Source organism: Rhinolophus ferrumequinum, chromosome 20 (assembly GCF_004115265.2).
Source record: "Rhinolophus ferrumequinum isolate MPI-CBG mRhiFer1 chromosome 20, mRhiFer1_v1.p, whole genome shotgun sequence".
In the NCBI taxonomy this organism is placed as follows: Eukaryota; Metazoa; Chordata; class Mammalia; order Chiroptera; family Rhinolophidae; genus Rhinolophus; species Rhinolophus ferrumequinum.
In genome coordinates this window covers 47,363,721-47,377,146 of record NC_046303.1, presented here as the reverse complement: position 1 = coordinate 47,377,146, position 13,426 = coordinate 47,363,721, and the positions used below count along the sequence as shown (strand labels likewise).

Here is a 13,426-nt window from a genome sequence, read left to right as displayed (position 1 = left end):
CATGTTCATAGCCAAGTTTTCAGGTTTTTAACTGGTATTAAATTTCCTAGAAATTGAATGTGTGGAAAATGACAGAAACTCATTTTACCTCATGAAGGAAATCATTTTTTTCCTCATTTTGATTTTTTTAATAGCATGAAAGTCTATACCTCTAAAGACCATTGAAAATGATAGAGGAAATATGTATTTCTATATGATAAAGGTATGGCATTGTGGGCTTAGGAAATGGTAATATGTAAGCTATAAGTCAGTCAATTTCCAATCACTCAATCACACATCTCGTTTTAATCCAGAAACTACTATACCAATGTATTTTATTTCCAGCCAGATAGTGGCTAATTTATGGCTCTGCCAACAATGCCATTTTAATTAATTTTATTCATCTTATTTCTCATTCTCCGCTTCTCATATCTCATCTGTTTGCATTGCCTAGATTTTAATTAAAAAACCTCTCCTCTCTAAGGAGCAATCTGAAGTGGCAAAAATAATCACTTAAAATATTACAGTCATTAAAAAATTGGCTGTGGTGGAAGCCATGCATTTTCAATTTTCCTACAAATGATGTTTTAGCTTCCTTTTAAAGTGCACTTTGTATCTGAATTGTCTGCCACCAGCCAGCTTGGCTATCAAAAAACAGTCTTCCAGCTGGGTGGGCTGAGTGACAACTCCTTAATGGAGGAAATGGATGGCTCTCTGCTCATGTGGAGGGGAAGGCATACCAGGCAGATTTCATTCCATCTGCCACCAGCTCTCTACAAGCTGGCATTGCCCAAATGCCCAGTATACTCATTCCAACAAAAAGGATATTGTAAAAAAAAAAAATAAATTGCAAGGCTACAGATGCTTGAAAGAATCATCAGGGCCATTAGACCCTGGGGAGATCATATTAAGAGGTGCCTCCGTGTTCATCTTTGATGAAAACCTAATTAAACTGTGGTGAAGGCGATTGCAAGTATTTTTACAAGTACAGAGGTGAAGTCATTAACATTTTCAGCAGAGTATAGGGAACAACCTTAGAAAAATGCTGTCCTGAATTGTGGCCAAGGACCTGTGTATTGAGGAATTTGCACTGATGTTTCCTGTTGACGCTTTTCTGAATGGCAAATTCTTGTCACTTAGTTACACTGTGTTCTGCTTTTCGGTAAAAAGAAACCCATATAATAGCAGAGTAGGAAAATATTTTTCATTGACAAATAGAAACAAATAAAGACTATGTTTAAGGGATTTTTTAAATAATTGGAGATTGCTAGTACTTAGAAGTATAAAGTATATGGGATTGATCAATGCTAAAATAATGAAACAAAGTAAAAATAGCTTTAATTAATTATGTCGGGAGGGCTAGAAATAGAAATAACTATTTAGAGTCATCTGCAGAATTTATACCTTAATTTTACCCAGAATAAATGCTAGTTCCTTGATATATACTCACCATAAGTCAATCAAAAGCTATGACTCAGGAAGTCACACGCTATTTATAATTACTTGCTCAAGAAAACCCGAGAGATTGTTTATTATACTCAAAATAAAATAGTCCTGAATTCCAAAATATTCTTCTTTTTGTCATAGCAAGAGTCTTTTGAAATTGTTTAGATTTTCGTTGTTATTGCATATAAATGACATGAGTGAATAAATGCTGAACAAAAACAGCTGGGTATTAAAATCACTGAGAGCAATTTCCTGAAATTATTTTTATACTTTCAATGCATGTTTTGTTTGGATTTTTAACATAGTACATTGATGTTATACAATGCATCTGTAAGAAAAGTGGCAACAGACATCTTGCATTATTAAGTTTTCCTGTCTTAGGAGAATGTTTGGTAATCTGCCAAAATTTGGAGGGCTTTTAAATTTCTAATTGATGGTTCTATTTGCCCTGAAAATGAAAGAGTATTTGCAGTATTTTTACCATATTGTATTGTGGGAAATATTCTTTAACATTTTACTAAAGATTTTAAGTTGATCTGAAGAATTTTAATGACTTTTGTAATGAGAAACACAATTAAAAATAGATTTAAATAGTCTTGGATTTCTCTACATCTACTGCTAAGAGTATGGAATATAATAGCTTATTTTTAGAAATAGCACATATTCAGAAATAAAACAACAATTATTTACTTATTGTTTTATTTAGAAGTTTCCAAAAATCACTTCCACATATAATATTATTTGTGCTAACATCATCACTAGGGAATAGATATTATTGGCTCCATTCTATGGCCTGAGAAACTGAGGCATAGAGGGGTTAAATGACATGTGCAAAACAGTGTAGCCATTAAGTAGAGAAATGTGTTGGAACACGCCTTCTGATTCCAAGCCCCAAATTCCTTGAGGATGGATAGTAACTGAGTTTTCATTCCTTATCATCTTGATCAGTTTTGGTTTCCAGTATTTTGTTGTTTTCCAGTCTTTTTTTAAAATTTTATTTGAATATAGTTTAATATACATATGTACACATACAAACAGAAATATATTTTAAACTATACTAATTGGGCAACAAATTTTCTTTGCTTAATATGTTGTTGATATATCTTTACATTGAAATCCATCTCATTTTAAAAATCTCTTTTCCAGTCGTAATCTCCTTGATTCATGTCAAGTGCTGAATTCATGGAGGTATGCTCTAGGAGAAAGTTCAAGCCACCCCTAACCGAATAGGCCATGGATTCTGCTCAGAGGCAGAAATGCACGCTCAAACAAGCAGAGACCCAGGGATTCTATCTCAATCCAGACACATTCAGGCATCAATTCTTAGTTTGGAGAGCATCTGGGAAACCAAGCCAATTCTAAGACATTGAGGCCCCTGTGACCACTCCTAAAATAGAATTAGCGTGAATCGCTAACTTGCTTTGTAATTGACTAAGGAATCCTCAGAATGAGAACCTTAAAGTGGCCCCCTACCCTCTGCAGGATTCTTAAATGCAGGTCCTGCACATAATCAGCTTCTCAGTTGGCCCATTTCTGCCCATTCCTGCTCATACGTCTGAGGAATTCACCAGTGTCACAGACTATCCCCTATCTGTTAGTCCTAATATTACCCTGCCGGCTCATATCACCCTTACGTCAAGCTTGGAAAACATTGGGTTCTATTCCGAATGGCTAAGGCAGAAATCATATCTCAATCTCTTTAATGTGGTGGGGAGCAAAACAAGTCATCCGTGTGTGGGTTCTGTTCATCTCCAGGCCCTGCTACCCAGAAAATGGCAGCCCTATCTTGCTATGTGTTAGGGAAGGCTGAGTTGCCTCCCCTTGAGCTGCGGCTGTTTACTCAGGGTGTGTCGACCTTTATTTGATAACGTGGCAACTGTATTAAGCCTGTGAAGGAGGGAATAGTCAAAGAGCAATACTTCTTCCCCCCACCACACCAGGACATGGGGTCTATTGGGAAGAGAGAATAGAGCTAACTGAATAATCTTCCTTTAAACGTGATGGGATTAGGATGTTCTCAGTGCAAAGATGAACACTGACTTGTATAAACCACTGCGCTGTTTGAATTTAGATTTGATACTGAGTATTCTTCTTTTACTACAAATTGGTAAAGAACAGTTTCTTCTCTATAAAAATAATAAAACTACAAAAATGATATCATTTTATCCTTCATGGAAACTTGCCAAAGACAGGTTCTACTAGTTTTTAGATCCTACTAGTACAAAAATTGGTTAACACACAAAGTGAGTGTTAATTTTTTTCAGGTTGCTTTCTTCACTCTTGATATGGTAATTATCACCTGTGTTTCATATGGTGGCACTATTGTGATTATAATGACAAAGATGTATATTTAATAGAGAATTTTCAATAGTTTTACAATTACAAATGGTCTATTCAACTATCAAATGTGTTTAGTAACAGCAAAATAACTAACAAAAGATCATTTAAAATATACTTTCAGTTTCCTAAAACACCAAGTCATTTTAATTTTCTGAAACGAGTTTAACAATATGCTATCCAGTTTTAGAATGATCTTTTACATAAAATTTCAATCTCAACTAAATTAAAATACGCATCAAATATGTTAATAATATAAATCTTGGAGTAGTGAAACATATTATGTATAACACAGAGTCTTAAAATATTAACAAACAATTCTGAGGTAAATGGAACCAAAATTGAAATAATTAAATTGATATTTAACCAGAAATGACCAACATTTCATGTTAAGTGAGTCATTATTTTTATTACACAAATATATCCTTTTAAATAGTAATACAAATAACCCTGTTCACATGTATAAATATTTCACTTATGTCATTTTCTTGGATAATGACTTAATGTATCATTTTCATTGATATCAGAGTCCTTATCTTAATTCCAGATAAACATAGGCCAGGATTGTTTGTGCAGGATTCCAGGATGTGAAGATAATTGTGAAAAACATTATTTAGAGTGCAGTGGGTTTATTATTAGAAAAGTAACCTTTGTGATTCTCCTCAGCATTTGTTGTCTTTACAGTATGCACAGTAGTAGAAGATCCTTGGGTTTGTCTCAGCTTGATAGTTTCTATATACTATTAACTAAAACTGAATCCTAGTTTTGATCAATGTGTATGGGTTAAAGATTGTATACAATGAACATATACAGCATATGGCATCCTTGAATTATCTGTATTTATTGTGGTGTGAGGAAGGTTCTGAAGCCGGTGATGCATGCCACACACTATGACGTATCCATAGTGATGACAGGCCCAGTGGATATCTTAGTGCTGTGAAATGACGCCCCTAAGATCATATGCTCTGTCTCTCTTGAACTTACAGGACCTTCTGAAAGCTTTATTTACTCTTTCAATATACTAGTTTGATTCCTCCCGCAATTGACTTTACCAGCCTTAATCAGCTTAATTATCATAAAACATTTCCTTGCACACATCACTTCCCCTATTCTAGAACACCACTGCCAACAGAATATTGTAGAAATCTCTTAGAATACCTTTACTCTTAAGATCCTTTACTGTCAGGCTAAAGTCTAATTCTGAACATCATACCTACCTATCACTTTTATCATTCATTCGTATTTGTCATCCAACTAGGATTTCTATCCACACTTTTAAAATCAGTTGCCTGCTCACCTAGACCAGCCCTGGACACAATTCCTACCCTCTCTTGCTCATTAGCATTTACCATGTTGCCTAGCATTGAGACCTGCCTTTGATATATCTCTACTAGATGGGGATTTTTCTGAGAGCAAAGGTCACGTATTGTTATACTTCGTTATAAACCCGTTCTTCCCACTACCTTCCTTAATGCCTTCTATATGGTGAGTTCTCCATAAAAGATTCATTGATTATCTGAAAAGGCATAGCCATATCATTTATTCACTTATTTATTGAATTATTCAATGAATATTTTTGAATTCCTACTATATGTCAAGCACTGGGCTAAAAATACAGCACAGAATAAAATGTACATGATCCCTGCCCTACAGAACTTATAGTAACTGGTATTTTCTGTGCAACTATTTTTCTTCATATGTATTTTATTTTAAGAGCATATAAAACTTAAAAGAATGCTTGAGCTTTCATTTATTAGCACTTCTCCATATATGACTTATTACCAAAAAGTGATTAATGGAAACATCACATTTTTTAAAAGTAAAAAAAAAAAAGTAAGTGCTCAGTTTACTCAGCTCCAGTGTTTGATCTTGCCTTTGATTATTCACTTTAAGCTGAAAAAATATAGGTTAAAAAAAGTGTCACAAGAAATTCTTTTTCCTTATACTTTGTAAACCTAGAGTCCTTTTGGAGAATACCAAAGTTTGTGATTTCCCAGCTCCTCATTGGGGATATCACATACTTCTTAGGTCTGGTCAGAAACCTTCAATCAAAAGGTAGCTGAGAATATATGCTCATATTAGGGATTACTTTGACCTTTTCTGTATTCCATGTTTTGATTAGTGGGCTATTCTACTCATATCCCATTTACAGATAAATTGTGAAAGGCTTGAATGGCAAGCCAGAAATACAGGGAATATTGAAAAGGTCAGTACAATTCAGCCCATAGCCACAGTATTGAAAATCTATGACAAGTCATTATCGCACTTAATTCTCACAAGGAGTATGGTAAAGATGGGAAATCGTTCCAATTAAAATATTCTTGTTTCATACTGAAGGCTGAGGTGGCAAAGCTCAAATGGCCTCTTGACTCCTTTTTTATGATAACTTAATAAGTTAGAAAGAAATTGTAATTGAATTAAACAAGACCAAAAAAAAGAGAGGTAACAAGCTCTTTTGATTTGAGAGTCCATCATAGAGGGAATAATATAATGACTTTTCTAAAAACTCTAATTATACATGAGTAAGACAGATCCAGCTACAAAACCAATTCAACAGCCACCCCATGCTCTCTCTTTATCTACAGCATAGCTGTCAGTCAGATGGGAACTCCATTTATTTCCATGGAAATGAAGGCAGTGAGTTTAATTTTGCCACCACCAGGGACGTAGATCTTTCTACCGAGGATATTCAGGAGCAGTGGTCAGAAGAATTTGAGAGCCAGCCTACGGGGTAAGTAATTGTTATCTCCCATGCTGTGTATAGCACTTACATTTATTCCACTGGACATGTTTTAAATGCATATTGTTGAATAGCAAAGCATGGTTAAAAGCAATGCTGATGATTCTTAAAATCTGACGAGCCAAAAGGGTTACACTTACCCTAACCATCCTTTATTAGTAATCAGCTATTTTTATGCATATTAAAAATTTGTGATGGGAAATACTTTTATCTTCAGTTGAATTACTTATATGTCATCTTTGTTTATTCAGCTTTTAATGGGAGAACATTTTTTTTCAAAGTGTATAGAGTATAAAATCTTTTCTCCACAATTATATTGAGACTTTCAGTTGTCTTCCTAAAATCTGAGATTTATAGATGCTGCTACCTGGTATTCAGTGGAATGTGGTTCTGATCTAAAAAAAAAAATTGTTTAAGAGGTAAAATTTATCTTTGAGGGCTTTTTAAGGAGAAATATGGGGCTGAGGTTACAGTAGAAGTGCAATGCGAATGGTTTGCTGGGTAGTATTTTCTGGCCATTCTGAACTATGTGCCTTCTTCTGGGTCCTGTATCTCTAAGATATCTCCTATTAATCAAGCAGAATTTTCAGAAGTTCAAGTTAAAAAATATTAACAGATTCAGAGAATCAAAATTCAGCAGGTAGTGTAAGTGGGGAGAAAATTCTAGAAATTTCTTGGTTCTTACCTGGCTTTTCTTTTTGCAGTAAACATACCAGGTCCTGTTGTTTAGTGTCTGTTTTCTAACACTACAATGAGAGTGAATGAAATAACTTTATTTTCATGATGAATATTAAATAACAGTAATTGAACCGTTAACTATGAGAAACTTTTTCATAACACAACATTGGAGATATAGTCATGTCTCTCTGATTTCAACAAACTAAATCAAAACAGGATGGAAATTCGAAGTGCCTGAGTGGCAAGAGGCAGTAGTTAGTGCTGGCTTGGGCTCCCCGCTTCCTGTGTGTTGCCTGGGAACTGATTCAGACCCAGTAAGAGGGAAATCGAAGCAGCAGCCGGAGTTGCCGCGCCTGCTGTTATCGTCCTTCCACCTCAGGTCTCTCACTGCTGAAAGCTAGATTCCTACTCTGCCTGCCCCAGCTCTGCTCAGCTTTGCCCCAGGGTAGTCTCTCGGGTCTGGCCGGGAAGGAGGCTGACACTTTGGAGGACCCCACCCTCTCTGGGCCTCGCACCAATGCTCAGGCACTTTACTCCACAAAGTCCTTCTTATGTTCCTGTCACCCTTGAAGTTCCATGCCCAGTGTCACTCCTGGAGCTTCTTGAGGGACCAGCAAACCACTGCTCCCGTTTTTCACCTCCAGGACCCTGCCCGGCCGCTTTCCTTCCGTACACTACCCAGGGCTCATTCCGCTCCCCTCACAGACCAAAGGACTTTGATTGGGTCCCGAACTTTGGCAATGTACACAAGGCTTCGTTATGGATCTTCTGGAGAGAAAGGATCCCTCACCAGCATATCACTTCTTTCTTTCTGACCACAAAACAATACCCTTCCTGGTTATGGAGCTTAGCTGCCTAGGAAGGGTTCCCAAATTTTGAAGCAGAAGAGATTTCTTGACCCCCACTCCTTCATTTCTCCAAGCTAACACCGTCCATGAAGCAGTGAAGAGTCATCCACTTCAGTGAGAACCACATCCCCTGGGGACTCAGATGACGCCCCCCAGTGATACCAGCCCCCACCCTGATAAAGCAGAGAGAGCAACACAAGTTTAATCCCTGTAGTACCATTCCACATAAATTCCAGTGTTTTCCGTCTCGCCGTCTCTCCAGTAAAGCTCAGAGTCTTCAGTGTCACTTCTCTTATTTGGAGGAGACAGATAGTTTATTTTCACCTATTTTCTTTCCCAGAATGACCTCTTCCATTTTTTTTAGTGTGTTGTATCATCATATCCTATTTATATAAGAACAAAAGAAATGCTCCCTGCTAGTAACAGTGGAGACTTAGTACAAAGACGCAGAAAACCCATCCATGAATTAAGCTTAGAAAGGAATTGATTTGATAGTAGAAGAAACTAAACATATTTTAGAAAATTAATGTCCGAGTCCAGAGATATAGCTGGACTAGTACACTACACACACACACACACACACACACACACACACACACGTACACACTCCATTTTCACAGAATACTAATAATACAAGAAAATTTGTGGCCAAAACAAATCATCCATCCTCCAAAACAACAGCAACAACATAGCACAAAAGTATTTATACCTAAAAAAATAGCTAAAATCAATATGGACACAGAGGAACATCAGAGCAAATTCCAGTCACTCAATGTCTCAGATGGTTTCAGTTCTGCTCTTTGGACATTGCTCAGGACTGAGTATATATCAGGATTTGGTCACGGTTACGAGGCCGATACTTTCTGGCAGTTTTCAGTTCCAATAATATAGGATAATGTACTTGACAATAGCACCTGTGCCACTCTAATTGGTATACAATTAATTCATCTAGATTCTAAAGGTAGTTTAATTATCCTAGCAACCACATCACACCTTGGTTTATTTAAGGCTCTTCCCCTAGCATGTCAGGCCACACCCCCCAGAATTATCTCATTTATGCTTCCATCTGGTGGCTCAGTTACTAAGTTGACAATATGTTATAAAGGTATAAAAGGATAATGAGAGGACCTAGCATTTTCTGTGTTTGGGGTGATGATAAAAATGCTGGTTTAGTCCGTAGTAGGGTGTGTGTGTGTATCTGTGTCCCCTCCCCACACTCACCCAGTCCCAAATGCTACTGTATTGGTCTAGAAAAGAATGCTGTTATAATCATTTTTAATCATAGCTTCTGGGGAAAAAGAATTGTGTCACAGAATCAATGTGAAACACTTTTACCTAAGAGATGACAGAAAAACAGATTAGGAATCTGGTAGTGAAATTCTTGATATGTTTTGTTTTCTCAGCCAGGTTTACAGAATATTTTTCTCATTCTTCTCCTCAGCCATCACCACCCACATAGACAATTTATCATTATAAGCTCATCTGCTAAAATAGGTGGAAAACATAGGTGGTGTTCAAGAGTGGCCATTGGAGTTGATTGACTTCGATAGATTTGAGGTCACTTTTTAAAAACAATTTAAAAATTAAATTATTAATATGGATATAATATTTTATCTCTTTTAACTATGTTTTTTCCTCGCATAAGAATTATGCGAGAAAAAAAGAATATGCAGTCCTCTCTAATAATATTTTCAAAACATTTCATATGAATAGTGAGAAAGAAAAGAAAGCCACTAAGTCATTATGACATTTTTGGAAACCACTTTCCCAAATATCCCTATTTTCTTACCAATGAATCAAAGATCAAATATCTCAGATCCCAAGGATGCAAGAGCTGTTGCCTTTCACATCACAGTGCTGTCCCACATCCAACATTGATAGGTTTCGCTTTTTAAAGTGGGAATTTAAAGGTTCTTTTTTCTAAAAAAGACACATCTGTTACTTCAACAAGAGAGAAACTTTAATAAATACACTGCTAATTTATGAGTCTTTCGGAACTTTGGCCTAACCTTACAAACACATCATTTAATTATCAGCTACCATATCTCACCCAGCTGAGGCCGTCTTTAGGTGGGAAGAGGCTTTGGAGAAAAGCATACTGCTATAAGATGGAATTGATATTCTTGTCTTTCATCCTAAATGCAAACATTGTATGTTTTTACTATTGACATACTTTTTAAAAATACCTTTTTTTTATTGCTATCACCAGAGTATTCATGTTAACGAGAAATGCCACAGATGCAATAAATATGAGAATAATTGAAGACAGCATGTTCCAGTCTTCCCCACCTGCCCCAAATCCTTGGAAATTACAGAAAATGAGCAAATGAATCTATAATAATACTATAAAACAAGAAAGCGTGCTCTAGGTAGATGAGGAATTAGGAAGGATTACACAAGAAAGAAGGAATTACACAATTACACAATTACACAAAAAAGGAGGAAGGAATGTGATAGAAGGAGGGAACTATAGCCCAACACCAGATGAGAGACACCACCAGAAGTGTCCCAGCACTGCTCCAGGTCACAGGTTCTGGATGCAGGAACAGGACAGAGCTCTGAGGTACTGCCGTAGGTACTGCCAGTAACTGAGCCCTCACTACACACACTTCCAAGCAGAGGTCTCCTCCCAGGACCAAGCAGTGAATGTGGACACTTGGAATGGAGAAGCAGGTGGTGCCAGGTGACGGGAAACGTCTCCTGGTTTGAAGGGAATGAAGAGCCTCCACGTGCTCCCATCCAAGGTCACATCTGCCCCCTGTTGGTGGGTATGTCTGCACCAAAACTAGGAGAGACTAATAGAAACACATTTAAGCAAAAGATCTTGAATCATCAAATGTCAGGTTTACCAATTCCATAAAAATAAAAAAAATAAAAAAATAAATCATTGAACTAAAGAACTACAAACTGAGAAAATGGAAGTAGCAGAACAAACAAATGGAGATTTTATGAGAAGTATAATTAATGTCCTCAGAGATAAGAGCATACTGCATTTGTGAAATTAAAACAGATTTTATAAGCAAAAAAAAATGAGCTATGAGAAATGAAAATATATGATTGTTAAAGCAAACTTAATGAATTCCCCCGCCCCCGAATATTAGAATAGGCATAGATGTAGAACACACTAGCGAGCTAGAAATTTGAGTATGGAGATCTTTACAAAATTAACACCATTAGATATAAGAAACAAGATGTAAAGTGGGGGGGGGGGCAGAATTGGCCCTTCTAACATTAAAAATAATAGGAATTCCAGAAGGAAAGGTCAGAGGGAATATACGGAATGAAATATTGAAAGAAATTATTGAAGAAAAGGGCCTGAGATTTAAGAAAGAAAGAAAAAAAAAGACATAGTATCCTCTGAATCAAAATATTTGGCAAGATGAATGGAAGAAAAATACTAGTCCTCAACCATCAAGGGTAAACTTCAGAACACTGATAAAAGAGGAAATCCTAAAAGTTTCTAGTTGAGATTCATTATACTTTCCTTGGTAACCTTAAGCATCAGGTTTTTTTGTGTGTTTTTTTTTTTTTAAAAAAAAAAGCAGTTATTTTATTTTTGAGAGAAAATTATTTGGAACATAAAATAATTCCAGAAAAAATACCATTCAAGTAATAAGGAAAATAGAAACCTTTTCAGATATACAAGTTTCAGAACGTTTACCCTCTGAAAGAATAACTAGATGTATGACTGGAAATTAACCCAAGAAGAAGAGGAGAGATTCAAGAAAGACTAGTGAGCAAGTAAAAGAAGTAAAGCTTATAGTTCAGTCTAAATAAGTATATATTATTGAAAAATTTTAATACAACTTTGGAATTAAACATGAGAGGTACAATGGGAGGTTGACAAAAAAGAGAAAGAATAAGGATTAAAATACTGACAAAGTTCTTTACTTGCTTGGAGTGAGGATATCTTGCTTAAACTCTTAATGTTAATAGAAAACTATGTAGGTAAATATGTGTGTCGGAAAAAAATGAATAAGCCAAATATAGGATATGTAACTTCTAAAGCATTAAGTTAGCATAGCACAAAGAGGACTTAGTCCAGCAAATTTCAGGAAAGTGAAAAAAAGTAAATATAAAACAGGGTAAACAGAAAACAAATTGCCATGAACCAATCTAAACATATCAGTAACACAATTTCAGTGAGTTATATTAATTTATTAAATGAGATTCTCACAGTTTTTAAAAATAAGTTATATATTTTCTATTTATGAGAGACCCAAACTAAACTAACACAAGAAGTTGAAACTAATATACTAATTTATTAAGCATGTGAAACAAAAGAAGCAAGGAGGCATATTAATATCAGATATTCAAATCAGATGAAATAAAATGTAAGTTTAAGCATTAACAGGGCTGAAAAAGGATTTGTTGTTATGACTTCAGTGTGCTCCAGCCACCTTCCAAGCCGCCTGCCAGTATCTACACCTATTTCTTTGCCCAAGGTCTCTTTCTTTTTGTTATTCTCATTTCCCCACCCCTTCTTTGGCAGCCATCAGCTTGTTCTCTATATCTATGGATCTGTTTCTGTTTAGTTTATTCATTTATTTTGTGGGGTTTTTTTGTTTGTTTTTGTTTTTCTAGATTCTATATATAAGTGAGATCATACGGTATTTGCCTTTCTCTGCCTGACTTACTTCACTCAGCATAACACCTTCTAGGTCCCTCCTTGTTGCAAATGGCAAAATTTCATTCTTTTTTATTGTGGAATAATATACCATAGTGTGTGTGTGTGTGTGTGTGTGTGTGTGTGTGTGTGTGTGTGTGTGTCTTCTTCTTTATCCATTCATCTCTTGATGGACATCTAGGTTGCTTCCATATGTTGGCTATTACTAGTAATAATGCAATAAATATAGGGATACTTTAAATTAATGTTTTTGTTTTCTTCAGATAAATAGTCAAAATTGCTCGGTCATATGGTAATTCTATTTTTAATTTTTTGAGGAATCTCCATACTGTTTTTCATAGTGGCTGCACTAATTTACAATCCCACCAACAGTGCACAAAGGTTCCCTTTTCTCCACATCCTCTCCAATACTTGTCGTTTGTTGATTTATTTATGATGGCCATTCTGTCAGGTATGAGGTGATATCTCATTGTGGTTTTGATTTGCATTTCCTGATGATTAGTGATGTTGAATATCTTTTCATATGTCTATTGGCCATCTGTATGTCCTCTGTGGAGAAATGTCTATTCAGGTCCTCTGCCCATTTTTTAATTGGATTGTTTGGTTTTTTGGTATTAAGTTGTATGACACTGATTACTCCTTATATACTTTGGATATTAACCTCTCATCAGATGTATCATTGGCGAATATGTTCTCCCATTCAGTAGGTTGTCTTTTCATTTTGTCGATGGTTTCCTTTGCTGTGCAAAAACTTTAGTTTGATATAGTACC

General features: G+C 35.8%; 1 protein-coding gene across 1 annotated transcript in view; it reads left to right on the top strand.

The window, feature by feature from the left end:
* RELN (reelin) overlaps positions 1 to 13,426 on the top strand; it is a 496,978-nt gene that overhangs the window by 292,265 nt on the left and 191,287 nt on the right. Inside the window, 1 exon segment of the mRNA XM_033088143.1 lies at positions 6,348 to 6,493. Coding sequence (XP_032944034.1) covers positions 6,348 to 6,493 — 146 coding nt within the window.